This window comes from Zosterops lateralis (assembly GCF_965231275.1).
Source record: "Zosterops lateralis genome assembly, chromosome: 13".
Taxonomy (NCBI): Eukaryota; Metazoa; Chordata; class Aves; order Passeriformes; family Zosteropidae; genus Zosterops; species Zosterops lateralis.
Genome location: NC_139773.1, coordinates 1,014,514 through 1,040,431, shown reverse-complemented (window position 1 = coordinate 1,040,431; position 25,918 = coordinate 1,014,514). Strand labels below are relative to the sequence as shown.

Below are 25,918 nucleotides of genomic sequence, written 5' to 3'. Positions count from 1 at the left end.
TAAATGAGGAATTAGAGCTTCAGAGACATATTACTTTTTAATTTGTATTTTGCGTAGGCTGTTGAATAGGAAAGCTGAGGACATACGTATTATTCATATTTAAGAAAACGCTTTCATCTTGAGCAGGGACTAATTTTTGGAGTGTATAAAACTTGTGTTGTATGTGATACTATTAGAGCTCAGGTTTTTTCTGAAATCAGATTTTGTTTATTGAGTTCTGATTTTGTTACTTTTGTGACTAAACACTGATTGATTTCTTTTTCCCAGCGATGTCCTTTACTGTAGGTGGCACTGTTGCAGTTCAGCTTTTTTCACGTTCATTTGCTGCCTGTTAAGTGGCTTAATTACACACTGCTCCCTTTCTGCAGTGATAGTTATCACTCTTCTCATTCTCCCTTTGTTAAGAAAGTGATTGGTGGTCGAGTGTAAGCACTGTCTAGTTGGGATGTCACTGTAAGACACTTCCCAGTTTCAAATAGCATGGATTTGTAATAGCTTGTGCATCTGGTTCACATTTTATTGTGATTTTCCAGTAGATATGTAAAAATACCCTTGTCATTTAATAAAAATCACTTATGCTTTGGAAATGGAATTTATCGCAAGCATTAAGAGAAGTCAGAATACATTATAAAAGAAATGTTAAAGATATGACTTTGTTTTCATATTAAACATGGCTGGAAACTCAACGCATTCTGGAAATGATTATCTAATCACTGTAAAAAAAATCATATCTCAATTTAAGTAAACTTTTTTCCTTATCTTATGCATCTCATTCTCTGCCGTAATCAGACATGGCTAAATTGCTTTTGAGATTAGTGTACAAATACATTTCATTGAAAGCAGCTTTGAGAACTGAACAGTAGCTCAGAGGCTTCCAAATCTCTGGTTGGTCTAACACAATTTAACATTTTGTTACTGAACTGTCTTCCTGCTCAGGAAACTTCTCTGTAGAATTTTTTGGTTTAAGAAAGCCAGCCTTGGATTGTAATTAAATTAGCATTTTAAGCTTTTGTGACTCAAAGAACAAAGGCATATTTGTATCATTATCACATGGAGGTTAGATATCATTCAACATTTTAATCGGGCTAGTTGATCTGCTTTTGGATGAGGATACCACGTAGCCTGAGTGGAAAGTCTTCATTTTAGGAGACTCTTAACAATGATGTATGTATCTGTGTGGATCTGGTTACTTGTTTGCAAAACTGAGGTGAGAAAAAATCAAAAATGATCAAACAGGGCAGTGCAGTGTCAAATGTGAGATTTATGTAATGTTCATGTTAATCTTACCTTTCAAAAGATCTTTTTTCTCAGCACAAAAGTATGCCTTACCTGAGCAGCTGGAATATGTGTTTGTGCTGTGGTCTTTTGTTTGTGGGATTTTCTTTTACAGGTTACTGCTAAATGATGATTCTTCTTCTGATAAATTACTATAATTTCTGTTAATTAAGTTATGAAGTGTGAAACTGCTTGGTCTTGAAAATTATTCTTACTAATAATGTCCCTCTTCTATAAATTCTATTATTTGTCATTATTTTGTGGTGGTTTTGACAGACAGTCCAGTTTCTCCCATTTTGACTGCTGGACATAAGTGAGAAATAATTATTAAATAAGAAACCAAAATGGTCCCACTGCTAACTTTTCCTTCTTTTTTAAAGTGGTATTTTTAAAAATCCTTTCTATCAAGATAAATTCATGTTATCAAAATCTTCCTTAATTTTGACTTTTTAAACTTCTGTCTTTTTCAAATGGACATGTGCTATTCTATTTAAACATTGTAGGTGTATCAAGGTTGTCTTATAAGAAGACCTGTGTAAAAATGAAATGTGACAACTTCTGGCATTTTGAACTTTCTGCTTGACCTGGTATAAAAGTGTAAGTTGGGGTTTTTTTGATATTTTGTGCCTTCTGCTCTCCTGTGTCCTTATTAGTAGTTGCAGTTTTATCGATTGCTTTGTCACTGAAGATGTTTGATGCTCCCCACTGGGGAAGGGCTCTGGTGGCTCTTTGTGGTTGAAACTGCAGACAAAAGGGTTGTGGTGAGGATCCAAACAGTGGCAATGTGTGTAAGAGGATCAGTGCTTGTGTGTATTTTCTCAGCTTTGGGCTCTGCTGAAGTTGGTATTCTGCTATTGATTTGGAATTGAGAACTCTCAAATCATGTATGTAGATATATAGATATGGCTTGGATGCTTTGTGTAGAAAGGTGTAATGAACATGGTTGAATTATTTCTGAAATAAATGACGAGTTCTCCACTTTAAGCATCATCTCACTGTACATAAATTAGTTTGTGCAATAGCGATAAAAGATTAGATATATCCTAGTAGATATGGCTATAACCTTCAATATTTGAAATGCAAATTGTGTGGATATTCTCTGTATTAGCTGAGTTTCTGTGTGGCTGACGTTTATATGAATATTTTACCTACTATTTTCTGGATTTAGGTGTCAAGTGTAGGCAGAACAGAGATGGTAATGCTTTTAAATCTCCTGCTGTATGATAAAAGGTATTAAAACTGAAAGATTTTTAGAAGGCTGAAGGTGGATTCTGTGGTCAGTTTTGGTTAATGCAACAGATGTCTTCAGCTGCTATTCTTCTATGGTGTTTCCAGGTGTTTCAGCAACTGAGTTTGTATTTATGTGTGTGTGTGTATGTATATATAAAAACACCACACACTTATGTAAATCCTTTATTGATAGTTTGAGCAGCTGGATCCAACAATTAATGATACAGCAAGTACAGAAGAATATCAAACTACCTTTAATTTAATTTTGGAGGTTTTTTTTTTCTCCTAGAATGAATTAACAGCTTCAGCTCTTCTTTTCAAAAAAGCTGAATTTTATAATGTAAAAATTTAGTTCTATATTCTTTTTACACTGCTGTTTAGCATTACTTAAAGCTTGTACAATCTCTTGTCTTTTCATCTAACATCAGTTTCTGGTGTATTTCTGGAAGGTTTTGGCCTTCTCTTGTTTCTGAATGTTACAGATACATTCTTAGATCAGTCTGCTTCAGTGAAAACAGTTTAGTTTTGCTTGAGTTACTTATTCCCTCTTATGAAATGGGAAATTCAGCAGTGGAGTTCTGTCTTTCTGCTTCTTACAAACAGCACAAGGTGAAGAGATTGGTAAAGACTTTTACATTAAAGGTTTAGACACGTTCCATGATGCTCCTCTGCGAAACAACCAACTGAATCAACTTCAGCTAAGGCCTTTGGGTCAGGGGATGTCTGTGAGAGAGTTTGAGTTGATTGAAGCCTCCCAGAAGCAGAGAGGAGCCTCTCTGAGGGCTGCTTTTGGGGCTGTGTCTGCAAATTCTACTGATTTCACCGTCTGCATGCAGACTGAGACTCCTGCTGAGCCATTGCTGGTGTTTAGGACAGCCAGTACTGCAGCTGCAGTATGGCAGAGGAGTGCAAGGCTGCCACATAGCACTCACCAAACACTCTTTCTAGTTCTGAATTTGGGGATATTTACCAAGAGTATATATCTTCCTAAATAACTAACTTATGGCTGTATTGTGGCAGTCCATGCCCAGTGAAAATCTCTGTGGGTGTTCCTGCTGCCTCTTTTTGGATATTTACTTTTGCATTGTTGTCATCTGCCATGGATGAGTCACCAGAGAAGGACAGGAAAATGGGTTCATGATCAAGCATTTAGTCTTAAAGATAAAAAGGGATGAGGTCTTTCAAAGTGGTGATCTATTCTGAAAAGCCAGCATGCCTTTTAGTTGGCAGTCTGGGTATCCCCATTCGTGCCTCTCCATCCTTTGCGTCAGACATAAATGTTTGTGCGTGTATTTAAATGTTGTGTGATTGGATCCCTGTGTGTGCCACTGCATTAATTCTTCTGGAGAAAATTTCCTTTGGAAATGGTTGTGGTCCTTTGGAGCACATCCTTGTCAGGCAGGGGATTCTGGCTGCCACGTCCAAGGTGCATCAATGAGGAGCAAGTGAGGCCAGATGTGGTGCATTTAACACTTGGATCTAGGAGACCATGTGCTTGCTTAAAATATTATTTGCCACATACTGAAGTTGATACAAGGAGAGTCCTTTGTCTAGAGGAGCTGCTTCCTTTCATCCTTTCTCAAAGCTGTAAGAATCGCTTTGACAATCACCAAACCAACCCCAGAGCAGGCTTTAATTATCTGTAATTCAACTGTATGAAAAGCCTACAAGGAGTTTTTTGAAGTGATTTTTGTGTCAAATTACTGAAACATCCAGTTAACCTTGAAAACGTACATTAAAAAAAAAAGAAAGAACTTAGTCTGTCTGCTAAAAGCATGCTCCAGTACAAAAATAAAAAAATGGAGTTTATTTTGGTAAATACATAAACTAAAATATTCAATATAGATAATGAAACAGCATAAAGTAGGCATGGTTTGTAAAATAGAACTTACGTTTCTAGCTTGGCTAATAAGCTAAAGTACAGATGTGTGACTGAGTTAATTTCCCTGATGTGTGTGCTACTATATTGGGTTGAAATAATCTTAAAATCTTACAATCTTCCATACTTCCCTGTTTGCCTCTTCCTTGTTTGAGAGTGGGAGAATAAATGTATGAAACAACATTTCAAAGTGGTTAAGCGATTTCTGAAGTGCACTTCCGTTCTGAAGGATTACAAGGGCCTGTCTAGGATAGAGGATTGTTCCGATGTAGCTACTCTTGAAGATCTTTGTTGATTACAAAGTAATTAATAGGATCACCCAGCTGAAGAGACTAGAAGTCCAACTTTGAGGTAAATACATGGCAACCAGAATAATCAAAGCTGGAGAAAAGAAGGGAGAACAAAAAAAGAGGCAGGCAGAACTGTTGATCCGATAGTTGACAAGAACAGAGAGGAAAAGGTAACAGGAGTTACATTGTGGCTGGTTTGAGTTTCATGTCACGGATTTTCCTTGAAAGGTTGCTTTTCAGCAGTATTGCTCTCTTACTTAGTTCAAACTGTCTCTTTAAAAATCGTGCAGGATGGATGTGACCTTAAGAAATAATGAGATATAAAATTGTTCTGACTCCAGTGCAGCCGCAGTGTGGGCCATAAAGGTTCCTTTTTGTCAGGAGCTTCTCGAGTGGTGCAGGTTTGCCCTGGCTCAGCAGCGGGAGCTGCCGGCGGTGCCGCAGGTAGGGCGGGATGGCTCCGGGAGCCCCGCCGGGATCCTGTGTCAGAGGACAAAGGGACGGCGCCGCCCGGCCTGCTCTGCGCCGGCCGCGGCTCCATTACAAACCAATCGAAGCCGCTGCAGCCGATTGGGGAGCTAATTGGTAATTTTAGCTGGACATCTATATGGAGTTATCTGCATGCCTGCAACGGCGCTTTCAGAGCCACTTTTGTTCTGCTCCATCCTGCTTGACAAAATGGCCCTCATAGCTTTAGGGAGAGAGATGTGCATCAGTGAGTATGGGGCCGCTCCAGCTGCTTGTCTTGTTTGTATTCCCTTGTTCATAAAACATGGCTCGGGTTACAGCTGCATGGGTCTGCTCTGATCATTTCTGATAATGTCGACCTAAACATTCCTTAAAATAGGTTAAACCATTTATTGCGGTTTCTTTTTCCTGTGCCAGCTAACTAAAGAAATATAACTCATATTCACTTTTTTTTTTTTTTTACTTTTTTTTTTTGGTGAGGAGTATGTCAGTGGCTGCCTTGAAAAGTAAATTATTCAGAATTAAATTTTGCTTTCTATGCTCTCATTTTTAGTAACAGTCAGCACAACTTAGTATGGGCTAACCTAAATGGACATGAATTGGATTAGAAAGCTGAAATTTTATTAGTGGAACTGAAAAAAGAACTGGCTGAAACACTTGACTTGTTCATTTCTTGTAGTAGACTTTACTTAAGAATTATTTTGGTGCTGTAAACCAACTGCTTTGTAAGAAAGATTTCTGTTAGCATTTTTGGGGAATATTTCAAAACAAAGAGTAACTTTTGCATCAGCAGTGGTATTCTGTTTGATTTCTCTTGTGTCTGACTTTGTGGTGCCTTTGCGTTACACCAACCAGCATATGCTCTGTATGTGTCATAAAGAGTAGTTAAAAGGATACTTATATCAAAACTGAAGCTGAATCTCAAAGTTAGAATTAAACAAAATAAATATTAATCCATATGATTTTATGCGAAACAGCATTTTGCATGTGTTAGAGGCCCTTTTTCTGTTAAAAAGACAATTAAAAGTAAAGATATATGGGTTGTGATATTACAGAAATGTGCACTAGTTACCTGGACTCTAGGATAGTATTTTTACTGGTTTTGGTGCCAAAGGTTTTACTGTTAAAATTTGTAGTTATGCATTTAAAAACCAATGCCTTCTCATTTGTAATTGTTCCCAAAATTTCTAAGTAATAATTATTCCCTTTGAGCAGAAAATTTATCTTATTACCAGCAGGAATGACTTTGGCATAGTAAAGAACTTGTGAAACAGCAAAATTTGTCAATAGTGTTTTTCCTTATACCATAAGATTATGTCTGTACTTTACATTCTGCATGTGAAGCTCATTTAAGTTTCATAGAAATCAAGCTTCATTCATGGATTTTGATTATTTTCAGCACATTGTCATGACAGAGTACAGGACACATTTTTTTTTCTTGGATAGAGTAGTTATGAAAGCTGCTCTTTCTGGCTGACATCGGTTCAAACTTTCTCCCTTAGAAAGTCATTCATGTGCTTTGTTGGTGAAAATCAGTTTCGCTGAGGAGGTGCCTTAGTCTATGTGTGTTTTGTCACATTCAGTCAATGATTTTTGAGTTGATAAGTGGAATACAAAGAATTGCTCTTTTCCCTGCCAGTGGCAGTAGATAACTGTAGTTTGCTCAGGGAACACAACTGAGAGTTCCATTATATTGTGTTTTGCTCTGCTTTGCAGTGAAAAACTGGTGCCATTAACTGAGTAGAGGCAACTTACCTTGAATTTTCCATTCTTTGTGGATATAATCTGACCATACTATAGATACCACACTCATATGTTTGTGTCTACTGGGCGTCAGTAGACACAGTCAATAATTTCTCAAAGTTAAGGATATTTTAATCAGAAACAAGTCTCTTCAGCTGCTGCCATTTTGTCTGTAACTTTCTTCCTGGTGTAGCGTGAAGTTAATTTATATGTCCTTTTGTAACAGTAAATTTTGTTTGTTAGAGACCAACATTTGGTTCCCGATTCAAACTGCTTCCTTAAGATTTTGCATATTGTAAGTAAATCTCCGGCATGCCTGCATCATTTCTGACAGTGTGTGTTTAATCCCACCCAGATCCTGATGCTGTTGCCTTTGTGTAGTTTTGTATACTTTTACTTCACAGATTAATTGTGATATTTTTAGTCTTCACAGACTAGGTTTTCTACGGTTTTGCTTTCTTGGTGATGTATGTCCAGCATAATTTAAAAGGTAACTCTGACCAAAAAAGGGGCATAAATAATGAAACAGATATCCTTACGTGTGTTGAGGATTTTCTTGCAAATGTTGCCGTTTTGTCCTTATACATTGATGCTGACACAGATCTTGAAGAATCTGCACTTCTTGTTTTCAGGATAAATGTTTTAATGATTGTTCACATAAAAATCTTAATTATCTACCTTCTTGTTTTCAGGGATTTTCTTGGGTTTAATGAGAAAGCTAAATAATAAATGTCCTTTTTTCTTTTCAGTTCCTTTATTGGAGTGGGGGATTGTTTTTTAAATAGAAAGATTGATGTGATTGTTTCTTTTCAGGAAGTCCTGATGATGCTTGATAACTATGTAAGGGACTTCAAAGCATTGATTGATTGGATACAGCTACAGGAGAAGCTAGAAAAAGCTGATGCTCAAAGCAGGTAATTAGATTTATATTTTTTTAATCTACAGAGAGAGTAAAGTTCACAGTAAACTTCATTTTCTAGCAGAGATTCAGCAAATAGAACCAATTTTCCTTTTGGACAAAATGGGTGTGAGGACATTTAATATACACTGTCACTGTCACTTAAAAGTAGAGGATATTTCCAGTCCTTCCCCCATTTTTTCCTTTTAAGTTGTTGGTTTGATGCTTTGCTCTATACTGGAATTTGAAATAAACACTGCAGTCTTGCAAAGAGGGATTATTTTTGGCATGGGTCTGGCTAATAGGGTTTGGAGTTGGTGTAGAAACAATTGCTAAGATGAATTATTAAATTCAGCAGGATTTGTTAATACACTGAGCATTTGTCAGTTCTAGTTTTGCTTTAAGGTGATAGAGGAAGAGTTATTGTGAATTGTGTTTTTAAACTTTCCTTTCCTGGGTTTGCAGACCTACTTCACTGGCTTGGGAAGTAAAGAAAATGTCTCCGGGACGCCACGTGATCCCGAGTCCATCCACTGATAGGATTAGTGTGACATCAAATGCTCGACGGAGTTTGAATTTTGGGTATGAAACCAGCTAAGAAGTTTATTGAACCTAAAATAAAGATTCATTTGAAGCAAAGTTCATGAATGCACTATTTTTCTATAATAACCAATGTATTGTTTTGTTGTTTATTAAATCATATAAGCAATTATTTGCATTCCTAAAAGAAAAGCCCATGATCTGTGAAGGAAAATGCTCTCAAGGACTTATTTTTTTCTGACTTTGTCATATATTTAATTACTGTTCATTAGAAAGACCTGAAGATAAAATACTCTCAGTGTATTTTATGTGATCTGTTAAGTACTCTCTTCTCTCTACAAAACAAAGGTGAAAATGTCTGTAATTGGCATTTTAAATTGCCAATGTATGCAATGTGAATGGCCAGCTGAGTGAGCAGAAGTACACACAGGTCAGAAAGAGTGAGTGTAAAGTGAGATTATGGTGATTCTGATGTGTGGCAAAACTGATGCTAGTTCAAGTGTAGAGCATTGTTATATACTACAGTAAAGCATCTTTTACTTATTGAAAAGAAAATGTCTGAAAGCCGTTCAACAAAAATGTGCATAGATTTAGAGCAGCAGTGTCTAGTGCTGTCTCAGTCTGGAGAGCACACATGTGTCCAGCTGAAATCTTTCTCCATATGTGTGCCATAGTCCCTTCAGGTTTGTTGGGATCTAGGGAACACACTGCCCAGTGTCCTGGGTGGCTCCAGTGTCCTCAGCAGAGATGTGATACTGGACTCTTTGGTTAGCACTCTGAGGACTGAGCTCTCTGAAATTGTGCATATCAAATATTTCTACAAAAATACTACCAAGTGTGTTTGGTGGAAAAACCAAAGTGTGTTTGGTGTAGGCCCTGTGTAGGTGAATCTGTTGATACCTACCTGACAACATCTGAGAGCAATCTGCACAAATGGCTGATGGTGGGGAGAAAATATGCACGAGCATTCAAATGAAACACTTGAATCTGGTGGAAATCAATGCTCTTTTATTTTTATTAGAACATAACAGCTCAGCACAATTAGCCTTTCAGTTAAGCTTTATTTGGCTGTAATGACACATTGCTGTTGCTGCTGGAACTATTTTATTCACAGTCTCAGGGACACGATGGGCAACTCTGTGTGTTAGAGCAGGGAGCAGCAGCAAGATGAATTTTCTGTCATTCACACTTACAAACTTTTTTCCTTCCATCTTAGTCCACTTGTGTGTCTCAAAGCAAGGCAACCCTAGAAAGCTACAGTATTTTTTGTGTGAGGGAAAAATAGTATGGAAAATAAAGGCTGAGACGTACTTAATATTACAGAAATTTTTAACAGAATGCTAAGAGTTACTAGGAAAGGAATAGGAGATAGAAGAGAAGGTAGTGGTGTACCTCTGTAGAAAATAATGATTCATAGCTGTAGTCATCTTCATATCTTTTCCCAGAGCAGGGCAGGAAAAGTACAGAAACTAAAACCAGAGATATTCAGAGGTAAACAAGAGCATTGATGCAAGAAGAAAAGAATTGGGAGAAGAGATAGTAAGAAGGGTGTGATAAATAAGTTATGTGGAAGATGAGTAGGAAAATTCTGTTCATTATTTTTAATGAAAAGGAATTGGGAGTACTAAATGGTCAAACACCAGGCTTAAAATGACAGGAGTATTTTTCAAGACTTAGTATGTAGAATTTGTTATTATGAATTGCTTTGATTGCCAAACACATTAATACCTTCAGAAATTAGTATCACAAAGGTTAAATTTCATTGTGTTTATTAAAAACAAAGATTTGTTGAGCAAATTACAGCACTTTTCAGTGTAAACTGCCGCAACCTGGAGAGTTTGCCAAAGGAGAAATATTTCTGTACATCACTGTTCTGATAGCCTCTGACAGACTGATAAAGCTTTCTAACAAGCCATTGTTACTTGATCAGACACTAAAAAGAGCTGTGACTTTCATTTAGGAACCCTGCAGTGACAATTTCTGCAACACGCCTGGCTCCTTCTGGTGTAAGTTGGGCCGATAAGGTAAAAGCCAACCATGGAAGTAAAGCTGCCAATCCTGAGCTGGCAACAGCACAAGCCTGTCTGGTACCTCCGGCACAGAAGTCACTGCGGAAAAATGGCAAGTCCCCTTCTGTGGCTTCAGTTATTTTCACAAACTCTGTGCTATAAAGTGAATTCAGAATGTGATGACCTATGTTCTAAGCAAAATTAAACCTAATTTTGCCAAATTCGATATTTAAATTCAATATAGAGGTAAAAGATTCATGCAGCCTTACATTGTTATAGTTAAGTTTGAGACAAAAGTGTGTTTTCATGTGTAGGTAACATTCTGTTGTATTTTCACTAACTAAAATTTGATCTGTTAAAATACCAGTTTATAACATCCCAAGAAGCAAAAGGTCTTTGATCACAAACTACCAATCTAACTGACTGCAAGTTGGGATGGCTTAACAATATAAAGAATAATGTATGTACAGGAATCTGGGAAGAGCTCAAGATAGTTTTATGTGTCCTGGGAGAACTATTAGAACTGTGTTGAAGTAACAATTGATGTTTTTTCCTTGGAAGATAGGAGTTACCACATTTAGTTATGAATTGTTTCTCTAAAGATGCTCCTTGGAGAATGCTTGATTCAGGATCTTTTGCTCTAGAAGAGATTGGTTTAGTTGCAGACATTAAAAACTACCATTCAGTTTATAAAATTAGCTTCTTTGCCCTGGATCCCTGAGATTGTCTGCAGAAATGCTTTTTTTTCTTTTTTTTCCCCATTTATTTTCTTCGTGTGTGGTCTCAGATGACTTTCTACAAAACCATCAGGCAGGATGTAGAAACGGATATTCTGAAAGAGGTTTGGGGGTTTTTTGATAAAAAAAATATCCCGGAAGTGCATGTATCAGTTTAAGATAGTTTTATGTTCAACCTAGGAGTAGTAAAAGCCTTATATGGTGACTTGCAGATTTGTGGCATATTATGGAAGTAAAACACCTTGTCCAGGGGTCTTGCATTGTAACGTGAATGAGTTCAGGAGTGGATTCCTCTGCTTGGAGTAGAACCATCAAAGCCATACTCCAAGGATGGTGTTTGGAAGGGATCCATGGCTGCTGCTTGCATGAAGGAATAACTTGCTGTGTACAGTTGCAGTGAGCTGCTTAAAGAGCAGGAGCTGTTTGACTGAGTTCTCAGCACTATCATTGATGTAATTCCCCTTTAGATACATGCCAGTAGTTGAAGTTACTCATAACAAAAGCTTTTTCTAGTGATTATTGCTCATAGTAGTGACGGGCTGCAAGCTGTTGCTAAAATACCTTTATTAGGTGCTCTTGTGCATGTGGAGAATGTTATTAGCTACACAAGGAGTAAAAGTGATCTGTGTTTCAATATGGATAACATATTTTAAGAGACTAAGAGGGAAAACAGAAGACTTGATCCTTATGTTACTTTCAGAGGCTTTTAGAGGTCTGAAGAATCAGTGTTGTGCTGTCTTCTATTGAATATTACTTGCAGCCGATGAGCTCCAAAAAGAGAGGAGCCCCTTAGTTCCTGTAGTACTGGCCTACAAATGTTCAGTAATCTTCAAATCAAATGTACAATGCAATCCAGAGTGGAAACAATTCATTTTAAGAAATAACAGTCATGCCTCTAGACTTTGTTCTTAAGAATATCTAATTTTTGGCACTGAGCATTGGAGAATTTCAATGATTTTCTCATGCTGAATTGTTATGTTTTTAACAAATAGAGTACTCTGTAGGAGCATGTTTTCCTTTGTGTGGGAGGTGGAATCACTTTGGTAGGATCCAGTTATCCTCACTTATGAAAGCTCATGAAAATCTGTGGAGTTTATGTGAAAGGAGTCACAGAGGCTCTTCACATGCATTATTGAAGCAGCTCTGAGGCTCATGTGTCATCTGCTCTGCCCCTCGCCCAGCTAACGAATTCCCATCTGTTTGGTGCATGTGAGCCCTGGGGGAAGGAATCCCCCTGCCTCCTGTAATGCTCCCTTGCACACCCAAAGCCCAGCTGGGGCTACAGCCATAGGATTTCCCCAGACACTTTTTCTCCAGTGATTTCCAACAGCATTATCATTAGGTCTCACAATGGTTTTGTAATGTGGATGAGTGGTATGATACTGTATCTGTATCATGGTTGATGCAATTTTCAAATTTAACTAAGTAAGCCCTTAGGGAGAAAGAAAATGCATTATTTTTCCATATAGTTGTTTAATCTTTCCTTTTCTGAATGCATAATTAAATGAGGTTAAATCATGTTATCTCATTTCCCTCATTAAACTTACTGTTACCCTCAATATTTAATGAGTTTTAAAACATTGTCTTTCATACTTGAGTGTTTTTTACAATATGAAATGTAGTCTGTTCCTACTGTCTGAGCAGTTTCTGGTCATGAATTCCCTGGCGCCTGTGGTAAAAAGTGAGATGAGTTACAAGTTTAGAGTGTGTATTAGAAATGGAAGTAGATGCTTGCAATTAAAATAATTATTACAGCATTTAGGACAAAGAGCAATCTAGAACATGTGAATTTCTCAAAAATACTAATTTTTTTTCCTGTTGCCATACTTGAAATCTGGTTGGCTTTTATTTTTACTACTATTATTATCATTAACATCTTGTATGAATTGCTCATGTCCATAGCTGTGAATAGATGTTCTCTGTAATGTAGCTAAGAATGGAGACCTTGCAGGATGTCAGGCTCTCTCAGCAGCTGTCCTGGTTTGGTCAGGATGTTACCAGCAAGTAAATTTTTTAGAAGGTAGAACCCCGAGGAGTTTGCACACACGTTTGCCTGGATTTCTGTTCGTGGTGTTTCCAGTGAGCTCCTTGGCCAGTTCTTCCAGATGGAGCAACTTCCCAAGAGCCTGGTGACTGGGAGAGCCTGGAGATAACAGATGGCTTGTCACATACATGTAACACAAGAGCAAGCAGGGACAGCCAAGTTCACATGAAACTAGAGAATGATCAGGGTAGGCAAATGAATTATTCATTTCCAAAGCTTTGGGAGTAATCAAACCCAGCCTGTGATACATAGCCTGTGGAGATGGCTACTGGGCTGTAAGAATTCCTGATGCAGGGAAAAAATACAGAGGAAGATTGATGCCTTACTCAGTATTAACTTTGTCTCTCATTAGATGTGATGTAATGTCAATAAACATATTAGCTTTGCAAACTCTTAGTTAAAAACCGTGCCTGGAAGTGAGTGAATGCCGAACCACTTGGTGAATTAAAATGAACAGGATCTTCTGGTGCACTGTAGTTGTCAGGTGGCATCACACTGTTAAACTGGCTTCAGGTAGGTCAGGAGTCTGAATACATCCATGCATTAAAAACTGCTTTGTGTTTAAAGAAGTCACCAAACAATATTTTTTCAAATGTAAGTATTTCTGGGCTATTAAAAAGCTTGGTTGAGTCTTGGGTAATAAATATGAATCTGACAGTGAACAAATGCAAATTAAAAATTGAACATTTCTAGCTTTTATGAAAAGATTCATTCTTTCTTACTTTAGTAAGTGTGATTATGGTTTTTCTATGCTCTGAATAATTTTATTCTGATTAATTCTGTCATTTTAGACTACTAAGAAATATGCCACGAGACAAAGAACAACTAGGCAAGACAGGCAAGAATATTCTTTTTTGGTGGAATAAACTTTAGTAGATATTAGTACAAGATATTAGTACAATTATTAAGATACATATATATGACTAATATGTCTTACTATCTAGATGTTAGTAAAATTATGTTTAGGTAGTAGATACTACAAAAGGGTATCTTCTGATCCTTTTAATGTAGAAAATACGCTTTTATGTAAAAGGTGACTTCAAATTTCAGAACAAACAGAAGTGAAATGTTTAAACAATCTTGTTTTGCAAATGACAAGCAAAAGGAATTGCAACCCAAAAGTTGGTGCAGTAAAGCAGTGGTGTTTTTTTAGTTGATTTTAGCATTTCTTCTGAACAATCTTTGTTGTCTGTTACTTGCCAGGGAAATTTCTTGGCCAGATTTTGTCCTAAGCCAGATAGATACAGCAGAGTCTTTGTGGTCCCCACCCACTTTCTAAAGTCAGTGGGGTCCCTAAAGGGCCTGAGCAGTCCTTGTCCCACAGTGTGCAGAGCCAGATGCTGCACAGGCTGTGAGCTTTCTGCATTAAAACTGGTTGTGATTCCTGGGGAATTAAACCCTATTCCCTGGAGAATTGCTTTGAGAGGGCAATATATTCCCATCACTATGTCCTGTAAGTAATGATATTTTTTCTATATGAAGATGAAGAAATTAAAAGAAAGCCAAAGTTGCCTTCAGGGGTCAAATGGGAGGTCTCTGGCAAAGGAAAATGTAATTGGTGTGATTTTGACTGCCATTCCCATGTCTGGTCAGTGGGGCACTCTGAAATGAGTGCAAGTGCACAAGGGGAAGGAACACAGAAAGGCTTTTTGCAGACTCTGGTACCAGCAGTGATCTGAGGAGATCAGCTATATTCATTCACTCAGTTTGAGAATTTTGTTTACTTTGAAAGACACAGCAATTTTTCTAGAGTGAAACAGTCTGGATAGTTAAATACCAGATAATTTTTTTGCATCTGTCATTACCATTATCATTCATGAACAGTTCTATAGTTAGGTAAAAACAGCTGTTGCTTGAGCTGCTCAGCAAAGATAAATTCCAGTACAGTCTCCTGTCAAATTCCCTGGTAACTCCGGAGTTACACCAGCTGTTGGGCCAGGCTGCTGGCTCATCCTGAGATGTTAAAAGAATCCAACAGTTAAATGAGCAGTGTTTATAAAACGCTGGATGCCAAGGGCAGCAAAGGATGAAAGTGCGATTAGTTCTGGTTTTGGCTCATTACCAGTTATTGCTGCTCTGACATCAGTTCAAGTCCACCTAAAGGCTTTTTAGTCCGCCTCATATATTAAACCTTAATGTTTGAGATCCAGCTCTGGTCTTTATGCCTGAGCTACATGACCATCTTTGTTAGTAAAAATTTTAGAAATACCCAGAAAATCAATTTTTTGTACAAGTTGTATTCTAGATTATTACCCTCTGTAAAACCAGCTATTTAGTGTTGGGTTTTCTTTCATCTCCACTTTTCCAGGTTAAAGTCATGTCCTACACCCTTCTCTTCCTTTCATGTGAACGATCTTAAAAGCAGCTTTTGCCAAAAGTATGTTGGAGAATATATACATATTTCTTGAGTTTTTTGCAAGAATTTTTGTTCATCAAATAGACAGGCCTGAGCTTACCTGTCACACTTTGTGATTTGCACTGTCAGGCTTCAAAGAATCACTTACCGTTGTGAGTATATGTGGGAAATTACATGCTGCTATTAACTGCTGACCACAAAGATGTTACCTGTGGAGAAGGGGTTCACCTTGAAATCTAGAAATCTGGTCACACCTGTGACCTGATGCTTCAGGCAGACAAAAGTAACTTTAAATGGTTTTCAAGTATGTACCAATATCAGATATCATATATATTGATCAGAAAGTTACATGAAACAGCTATATGGAAATCAAAGTAAATTGAAGAAAGCTGCTTTTCTATTTTCTCATTCAGTTTGCCGTCCTATTGTAGCAATATTTTGCTCTTTCCTGGAATCCAGGAAAAGCAGTTTTCTAAAAGCTGACACCGATTTGTGTATTTTTGTTATCAGAGTGAAACAAATAGAGCAAGAAGTAAAGAGAGCACGGGCAGAATAGTAAGGATAGTAAGCCACATTTCTGTTTTCCATGCAAAGTCATGCAATTATGTCTGTACTTGCACTTTTCACAAAAGACCTCTAACGTTACTGTTGCTGCAGAGAAGAGCAGATGTAGTTGCTTTGTTGTGCTTTATCATCTCGTGAAATAGCAAGGAAAAAGCATGGCAAGCTTAAGTACATGTTGCCATTTCCAACACCTTTTTGTGTCTGAGTAGCTTCACTCTGCAGTAACAGAACGTGTCCCATGAGTGGAGTTGTCCAGTGTCTGTAATACCTTTGTAAGTAAAAAGCTTTGCTGAAGAATATTTCATCGATTTTTTGGTATTGATTTTTAAAGAAAAAATTTTTCTCCCACAACTTGTGTAACACTGTAATAAAATAGTTGTTTCTAATGCTTCTATTTATGTGTGTTCCTCTCTGAGAATGGGTTTTTTTCCACATAGATCGAAAGGATGCAGAGGGCTGGGAAACAGTTCAGCGTGGAAGGCCCGTTCGATCTCGATCCACAGCCTTGGCAACAAAAGCTCCTGTAGCTGCAGAATCACTGAAGTCCAGAGGTGACAGCGACAAAGAAAATGTGATTTCACCACCAGCAGAAGACAAGCATGGGATTTCAGCCATCAGCAGTGCTGCATCCAGAAGCATGGAACTGGTACAGAAGGATCCTTTACATCACTGTGAGGGTCCCCTTACTGAAAGGACTCAGGTCAGTATATCATTTTGAACCATTTTCTAATCTAAATCTTGCAACTTTTCTTCAGAGCATTTTCTGAAGGTGATGTTGCCTAGAGCTTTTATGAACTAACCAAATTGGAAAAGGTTCTTAAAATAATGCTTATTTCAGTTTCACTTATGGAAATGCAGTAAGATGTCAGCACAAATAGGCTAATTAAAGTTATGATGCTGTGGACAGCTTTTCTATGTTTTCCAAAAAGTCAGGATTCTGCACATCTCGTGCACAGATTTCAGGTACAAAGATCCAATTTTTCCAAGATAATGAGCACCTGAAATGAGTGAAGTTATTTGCCTCACTCGCTGTTCTTGCCAGGTATTTCCTTAAAATTTGACTCTGACTTTAAAAATCAGTATCTTCCATTTTGTTGATTTTGCAAATGCCTCTTGTTAGTTCACAGCCTCAGAAGTTAATGGGAGCCCTGGAACAGCATTGCAAGGGGATTCCTTAGAAACAGCCCCTGAGATGCCTCCAGTTCTCACCAGTAATGACTGCAGTTCAAAAACTCTGCAGATGAATGAAACCTCCTCCCAGAGCACTGACACTACAGACTGGTATCAAACAGAAAAAGCTAAACCTGAAACTGAAATGGATCCCTCAGATATTTCAAATGTGAGTGCTGCCAGATTGGTAAGAAATCTTTTAAGATTTGTGAGTGGATAATAAATCTAAGCCTTAATTTTCTTGGTGTGTGTTGCACAGTGTTTACTGTTAGCCTTATGTAAAAGCTGTAGAAAAATCTATGAGGAATTTACTGTAGAAAAAATAAATTGTTGCACAGATACTTTTTGTTATAGTATTTAATTCTGGTAAAGTTTCAGATATTAAACTAGAAAGATACAAATGTGTTCTTTGAAATAAAGAGATCTGTGTTCTCATTACTTTTAATAATGCTTGTGCTAATTTGTCATTTCCTTCCACTAGCAGTCATTTTAAGTCACAGTCTCATTAAAGTCTTGTTTCAGTTTCACTCATCATTCAAACTGGAAGCACATGGGATATCAAAATTCTGTTAGAAACAAAGTCAGGCCTCTCTTTTAAGACTCGCTGTGCTGCTCTGCTGGGTCTTCCTTTACAACAAGCAATTTGGAGGAAAAATTAAGCAAAAAAAAAATTAAAGCAAAAAAAGTGAAGTCAGTTTTCTGATTTTATCTGTCTTTCCAAAGAAGTGTCCTTTCCTGTGTGGAGAATTCTGCAGGTCTCAGGGTGTGTGCTTCACTGGGATTCTCTGAGTGGAGAGTTGCAGTAATGTTACATTTTCATATTTGTTTTGAGTTTTTAGGGGTTTGTGTTTCTTTTGGTTTTGTCTTTTGTTTGGTTTTGTTTTGTCAGAAGTTAAATTAAAATTCTGATTTGCAGAAGTTTTCCTGTAAATCACTTTCCCTTTAACTTTTGCAAACTGGAGTCCTGCTAGACAACTTCCAAGCCAAATATCTGTTTGCTTTTAGAGCAGATTTCAAGCATCTCACCCACTAACATTGTTTCAGATGCTCAGTTTTGAACAGTTCAGGATGCTTCCAGGTTGGTGAGATCTGTGTTTTGGAAGCATTTTACTCCTCCAGATCAGACTGCTTTAAACACCTGTTTGTGTATTGTGGTACATGCTTTGGTACTGGAGTGGAAGTGGTTAATGCTGGACTCTGGAGAAAGAAAAGACAATCACCATATCCAGGATTACATTTTTGCTCCACTCTCTTGTCATTCATGTTGAAAAACAAGTACAGCCTGAGATTCCATTGTATTAACTATGGTAAAGTTTCCAGATACAGTTCATGCAGATAATTTCCATCTTTCAATAATACTTTGGGGTGTGGTTCCTTTTGTAGAGGTAACAGCATGGCATGCCCTCATGTCTCAGAGTATGCCTTGCTTAGTCCTTAAGAGTAAGTATTTAAAACAGTAATTACTGGAGAGCTGTCTCTGTGCTTTTAATGACAATGTTTGTGGAAAAAATTTTTGAATTATGTGAATAATTAATTTCATAAATGTTTCATGTAGTTATTAAATGAGTTAATAGTTGCCAGCACTTTTAGTGTTTATATTTTCAGCTATCTTCACAAAATACATCAGTAAAAAACTATAAAGAGAAGTTGAACAAAATATCATATAATTCATGTTAACTATGTGGAATCGTCCTTTTTGTGCCTGCTACTTATTTAGGGTTTTTTCTGGTATCATGTTTCCTCCAGTCCATGGCAGAAGTCCTTGCTAAGAAAGAAGAGTTAGCAGATCGGCTGGAGAAGGCAAATGAAGAAGCCATTGCCAGTGCTATTGCAGAGGAGGAGCAGTTAACCAGAGAGATTGAAGCAGAGGAAAATAATGACATTAACATCGAGACTGACAATGACAGTGACTTTTCTGTGAGTGTCTAGTTCATTTTACGGTACCCAGATTTGAGCTTTGTTGTCAGTGGAGAATGAATACAGAATTTGTTAGTATTTGTTTTGGTGTTGATGTAACCTGTTTGACATGTGAAATAGTGCCATGTAATAATTATCCCATAAGGGATATTTACTATTACTGAACACAGCAGCACAGTGCTGCTGAGTGGTACAGAGCCCTCAGGGCTTGCAGCCAGTGTCCTGCTGCCTATTTCTGGGTGCAAAACAGGAGCAGCTGGGACTTGTTACGTTCATTGCTACTGTGGAAGAGTAGGTGAAGCAGAAGTCTTAGTTTTTACTGTCAGAGCAGGAGCAGCATCTACCTTTGGGGTGGCCAGTTCTGTTTTGTTTCTAGAAGCATTGCTCAGTATTGCTGAGTTGGCACTGTTTAATGTGTGTGTGGACCTGAGTTAAGGTTTATGTTTTTACTATCTGGTTCATATTAAATTTCAGGCTAATATGGGCAATGGAAGCATATCCTTCTGTGGTTTGTCTATGGACTGGAATGATGTTCTGGCAGATTATGAAGGTAAACTTTGATATATTAATGTGCTTACATAGAAATGACAGCAAAATTTTAGAAAAATTCCCATTTTATTCTTGACCAGTTAAGGTCTCAGAACTTTGCCCAACACATTGCAAGTTACGTTATTTTCTCTGTTGTTTCCTGAGGAGAGGTAGACTTTGTGTTCAAACTGTCTGTGTCTCTTTGTCTCTTTGTTCTTCAGTTCTCTTTCTGCATGTCTCTGTTAGATTTTTACAGGTTTTAATCCAGTTTTATATTAACATCTAAAAGGTGTGATAAAATTGCATTTAAAAAGGACAGGTATTAAAGATGCTTCAGTCTGTATTTGCACCTAGGCCCAAGGAAACCCATCTGGGAGAGAAATAGAGAAACTAATCCTTATTAATGGCATTTCCTGTGGAAAAGTGTGTTCAGATTATCCCCACCTTTGTTTTTATCTGTACAGCTCGTGAGTCATGGCGCCAGAGCAACTCGTGGGGAGACAGAGTGGAGGAGGAGCCCGCACGTCCCCCCGGCCACGGCATCCACATGCACGAGAAACTCTCGTCACCCTCTCGCAAAAGGTGCTGCAGTTGTTTCCTGCCTGGGGCAGCCAGGGAAAACAAGCTGTCAGCTATCATGGCTGCTGGAAACTCAGCATAAATCTACTCTGTTTAAGTCTCAGGGTGGAAAGTGCTACAGAAATCTCTATATTTTTCCATGAGTAGGCTCGTGCTACATTGTGGACCAAATACAGTAGTCTAGAAGAAAAATATTCACATTTACAGGAAATAATTGCCCTCCAGTGGCCTATTTGTTGTCTCTTAGTGAAATGGAATAGAAATGTTTGCTACACTGTCAGTTAATATTGTCTAACTCACTTTTGTTCTACTTTGGTTTTTATTAAAAGAACAATAGCAGAATCCAAAAAGAAGCATGAGGAGAAACAAATGAAAGCTCAACAGCTGAGAGAAAAGTTACGTGAAGAAAAGACACTGAAGCTTCAGAAATTAATGGAGAGGGTAAGCTTTCTGTGATATAAAGGGCTGCTCTGCAGCTTTTCAGAAAAGCATTTTTTTCCACATGGTAGGTGTATTAGATGTTCAAACTAGTGGTGAAATGAAGTTGTCATCTGAGTAGTTTTCACAGCTGACTCGTACATCACAGCAATTAAAGAAAGCATTATTTCAAATCATGAACTTCTTAACTGTTTTAAGATCTCAGATTCAGGGAAGTAGAAATGTGTTGCATACATCCAACAGAAATTGTAAAACTCAACAAACTGGAGCAGTGTCCTTCAAGTTAAACTTAAGGCAGGCTTTGTGTAGGGCGTGAAGATATTTTGTTACTGTGAAAAAGGCTTCAGGTATTAGAAAATACTGAGAAAAATTCAGGCCATATTGTTAGATGCTGTGTTAGTAATGAATTGACTCCTTGTGTGTAGGAGAAAGATGTGAGAAAATGGAAAGAAGAATTGTTAGATCAAAGGCGCAGGATGATGGAGGAGAAGTTACTCCATGCAGAATTCAAACGTGAAGTGCAGCTACAAGCAATTGTGAAAAAAGCACAAGAGGAAGAAGCCAAGGTAAGTGACTTTGCTTTCAAAGGAACTATTTAATAGCTATGCTTTTTATATATGTTGTATCTCAGAGTACTCCTGAGTAGTTTGTGAAGGACAGTGCAGGTTAAATACAAACATATATGAGCCATGAAGCAGATAAATACTGATGTCTAAATGGTGTATTTTTTCTACTGTGACTTAAAATTAATTAGCTGTTATTAGACATTGTGGTGGGTTGGTGTGGAAGAAGAGATGGGTTGAAATTAAGAGCTGATTGTTATCTTGCTGCTTTTGTTCCTCACAGTGTGGCAGCATTTTTGGTGATACCTAGTCCTCCTGGAAGGACTAGAACATCTGATGGTCCATTCTCTGCTTTTCCAGCATTTTTCTTCTCCTTCTTGAGGGGGAGCTCATTTTCCTTCTCCTTTATTAAAAAGCCATTCCAGATGCAGCATACTGTGTCTTTAAACTATGATTGTGTTGCTGTGTTTTGTACCACTGATGTTGCTGAGCAGCTGGGAATAGACAGAGACCTGCAGTTAGCATGTGGCAGTTACTCTAAATTACATGAGTTTAGTGCTCTTCTGACTTAACACATAATTCCATAAGGCAATCACTAGATAGATGTTTTTTGGTTTGCTTCATTTATACTACTTGGATAAAATTTTTAATAGTTTAACCCCAGCCAGCAACTAAGCACCACAAAACCACACACTTATTCTGCCTTCTGTCCTGTGGGATGGGGGAGAGAATCAGAAGTGTAAAGGTAAGAAATTTCATAGGTTGATACAGAAACAGTTTAATAACTGGATGGGGAAAAATCAGTTCTAAGAAAAAGGAAAATAACAAAGAGAGGTAAATGATAAAGAAGAACAGGTGATGCAAAAGGAAACAATTGCCAGTGGTCCCACACCAACCTCCCCCCAGTTTCATTACTGCACATGATGTCCTGTGGTCTTAAATATCCCTTTGGTCCCTTGGCCTTGTTGCTGTGCAAGCACTGCTCAACAGCAACTAAAACATCCCTGTGCTGTCAGCATAGTTTCCGGCACAAATCCTAAACATCGTCCCATACTAGCTACTACAATGAGAGTTAACTCTATCCCAGCCAAAACCAGCATAAAATAAATGAAGAATTTTCTCTTAGAGGCTGTTTTTCCCAAGTGAAGATACATGTATCTCCTCAAAACTGTTTCATTATATGATGAGCATGTATCCCAGTTGTGATTGAGGCAGCTGTTCATTTGTGTTTCAAGATAAGCACAAGAAAACTGATTGCACTTTTTTACTTAGTTGCTGTTTCTCTTGGATTAAAAGGATTTCTAGGCTACCTAGTTCAGTCTCCCATACATTGATTACTATTCCATTACATCAGTGTGACTTCTGTAATTATATTAACTAAATCACACTTGCCATAGTTCCCCAGATAAGCAGATGTTTCAAATATTGTGTCTTTAAGTGTGTGGGATCTGCTGCCTCATGAGGTTCATATGTTCTGGAAATCAAGGTTAATTGGGCCAGAAGGCTTTAGAGAAATAGCTGATGGGTAGGATAGCTGCAGACCATGGTAACTGTTGCTGCCCAGTTGGTTATCTAAATTCCCATTGCTTGCTGTTTACTGACCTGTAAAATCCATTGTGTAAATGGATTCTAGTCAGTAAACAAAGTTACAAACATGATCCTGCCACCCTTTTTCATGATCTGTTTTTGTCTTTCCGTATGTGTTCTCTTCACCTGTTTTATTTTTAGTGTACACGTTAAAGTTCTTTTAACCTAACCTTTTCTTACTATTTTTTTGGTTTTTTTGCACTCTCCTGTCATTGAAAAAGATAATACATGTTCATGAAACAGGCTATATGGATGAGAAATATTAGAACATGAGCTTGTTTGTTTTTTTTCTTATTCATACTATGTATACTTTCACTTTTTTGGTCAGTATGTACACACGTATTTAAAGTTAGCTCAAAAGCCCTGTTGGATTCTGCTAGCACTTGTGTATTTTACTCATTCATCCATCTGGATTTTAACATTACACATGTTGTGGCTGAGAGAATGGACTGATGAAGTCTCAATGCTGATAGAATTGAGAGATTTTTTCTGTATTTTACCCAAAATTTCTTGTTTCTCTGATACAATTCAGATTTTCTTTTTATATTCCATGGGCTGTCTTGTTTAAAACAAATAAAATGAAACAAAAACCATTACAAAACCTGAAGACTTCTTCTCAACTTGGTGGTTTTCCAACCCATCAGGAGAAATGCCCCACCAGTTTAATTATCAAGTGGATAATTAAGAAATGGATGAAATTCCCTAAGATGAAACCTACTTCTTGGGTCTGTTCTTACCCTTTCTGATTGTTTTCAGGTCAATGAAATTGCTTTTATAAACACCTTGGAAGCTCAGAACAAGCGCCACGATGTGCTGAACAAACTCAAGGAGTACGAGCAGCGCTTGAATGAGCTGCAGGAGGAGCGTCAGCGAAGGCAGGAGGAGAAACAGGCGCGGGACGAGGCAGTTCAGGTACGATGGCTCTGCCTGCAGGGGCACAATGAAATACAGATTTGTGTTTCATTTTGGCTCTGCAGACACTAAAATGCAGTTTCTCCTAATTCCTGTGTATTTCATGCCTAAAAGAGCAGTAAGAGTTTGCTTTTCCCTGGGTAGGAGCGCAAGAGAGCCCTGGAAGCGGAGCGGCAGGCCCGGGTGGAGGAGCTGCTGATGAAGAGGAAGGAGCAGGAAGCACGGATTGAACAGCAGAGGCAAGAGAAGGAAAAAGCACGAGAAGATGCAGCACGGGAGAGGGCCAGGTAACTTTGCAGTCATTTCTTTGGTTCCCTTCACCGTTACCTTCCCCAGCAAACTGCACCTTCTCTATAACAGCAGTACTTCCTGGCTTGTCAGGCTTAGGATTTTAAAAAGTAGCATTAACAAGGATTCCTTATGAATGGCTTGAAAGAAGATATCAGGTGAGTCGTCATAAATTCTGTAGTACATTTTTGTATTTCTTACATACATGGATGCACAATGTAGTTTGTAAGGAGTTATTTTATTATTTTCGTCTTCGTTTTATTGCTAACAAGGCCTTGTAATAATTTGCCTTTTTCATAGTTCACCTTCGTTTTCAACGGAAACAAGAATAATATACCCATGTTCTCCATTTCCTCCACTCTCCAGAAACTTTTGGACTTACTGGCATAAATTTGATTTCACGTTGTTGTAGACACTGAAGATTATATTTGTGATGTACACAGCCAGGACATCAGGCTTCATTAATTCTGCTGCTTTTGAACTACTTGGTTTATAGTTTTGTCCATAATTAAAAGTTCATAAAGGGGACTTCACATGGACTCTTATCTCTCTTCCTCCGGAGCCAAACATTAGGTGCAGAGAGAATGAATACTGGTATATGACACAGGTTTACTTTCCAATCTGATGCAGTCTTGATACATTCTGCTTGTTTAATTTATCAACTTCTCTTTGTATTCACCTGCTATTTCTCCCTCTTTTCCTGCAGTTCCCCTGCCATAAGCATTCCTTAAAACCTTGGTAAAAGTTTGAGGTTTTTCTGTGATGGGTGTTCAGTAATGAAAATTGTCATGAAGAGGATTTTTTTCCCCAAGTAAAATATTCAGAAATGTATTGATCACCCTTCATATTCTGAAGTCCTGAGTGGCATCATAAAGAGATTCAGCTTTCCATTAGATGTGTAATGAATTCTGGGCAGGATCTGTAGCCTTTGCTATGGCTTTATGGACCTTTGTATTGAGCCAAATCACAATGAGAGTGAGTTTGAAGGGATCCTTCAGTGTCTCATTCTCGTTTGCAAATACTTGAGGAAGATTAGGACTAATAGAAAATTTGGTTATGCTCTTTTGGGAAGACAGACCCCGCATGTGTAAGGCATTTACATTTTTCTGAAATCTGAGGAAACCCTCAAAGTAATCGAATGACTGATAATTGCCCTACTGAGATGTTTGTCTTCTAAGGCCATCTACTGTTAGATCCTGTGGAAAATCTCCAAGCATATCTCCTTGCTTTTTGAGTTTAGTCAGCCCCTTTGTTGTACCCTGTTCATTTCCTTATTACTTGTGAGGAGAAGCAGTTTCCATTTGTCTTCTGTTCCTGTTGTGTGTCAGCAAATCTCCTCTGTGTTTGTTGCTGTAACATTCAGTTTTCAAACCCTTTGTGTACTTGATATTGCAGTACTGTGTTTGCGCTTGTTTTTCTTTTCTTTGCCAGATGTTGATTACATGAGAGATTTTTTCTTTTCCTTTTCCTTTTTCTTTTAATATATAATTTTGGGAAAGAGTAGGAAAGAATGTGTGTGGTGCCTTACAATGTGAAGATTCTGTTATGTCAGAGTCATTAAATCTCGCTAGTAACTGTTTTGAGGTTTCTCTAACAAAGCAGAGTGAGGGGAGGACTCAGTGCCCTGGGTTTGAGGTGCAGGGAGGGATGAGCTTGACAGGAATCTGGCTGTCCTGTCCCTTCCATCCTGGATTGCAATGTGTTTTGGTGGAGCCTCGGGGGTATCACTTGGTGTTTTGTTGGGTTTTTTCCTGCTGTTAGGATTTGGCTTGTATCCTGAAGATTAAGTACTGGTGGGAATGAGCAATTTTTGCAGTATCTGCTTAAAGTTTTTTCAGTATAAGCTTTACTGTGTGCATCTGTTGGTGATTAAAACATCTGTATGAATGGAATAGTGTACTTA

General features: G+C 37.9%; 1 protein-coding gene across 1 annotated transcript in view; it reads left to right on the top strand.

The window, feature by feature from the left end:
* Positions 1-25,918, top strand: part of SCAPER (S-phase cyclin A associated protein in the ER) — a 135,798-nt gene that overhangs the window by 14,363 nt on the left and 95,517 nt on the right. Inside the window, exons 6-17 of the mRNA XM_083870732.1 lie at positions 7,699-7,799; positions 8,249-8,365; positions 10,284-10,444; positions 16,471-16,733; positions 17,154-17,372; positions 18,950-19,120; positions 19,595-19,670; positions 20,113-20,230; positions 20,557-20,668; positions 21,091-21,231; positions 23,572-23,727; positions 23,872-24,014. Coding sequence (XP_083726858.1) covers positions 7,699-7,799; positions 8,249-8,365; positions 10,284-10,444; positions 16,471-16,733; positions 17,154-17,372; positions 18,950-19,120; positions 19,595-19,670; positions 20,113-20,230; positions 20,557-20,668; positions 21,091-21,231; positions 23,572-23,727; positions 23,872-24,014 — 1,778 coding nt within the window. The remainder of the gene's footprint in view (positions 1-7,698; positions 7,800-8,248; positions 8,366-10,283; positions 10,445-16,470; positions 16,734-17,153; positions 17,373-18,949; positions 19,121-19,594; positions 19,671-20,112; positions 20,231-20,556; positions 20,669-21,090; positions 21,232-23,571; positions 23,728-23,871; positions 24,015-25,918) is intronic.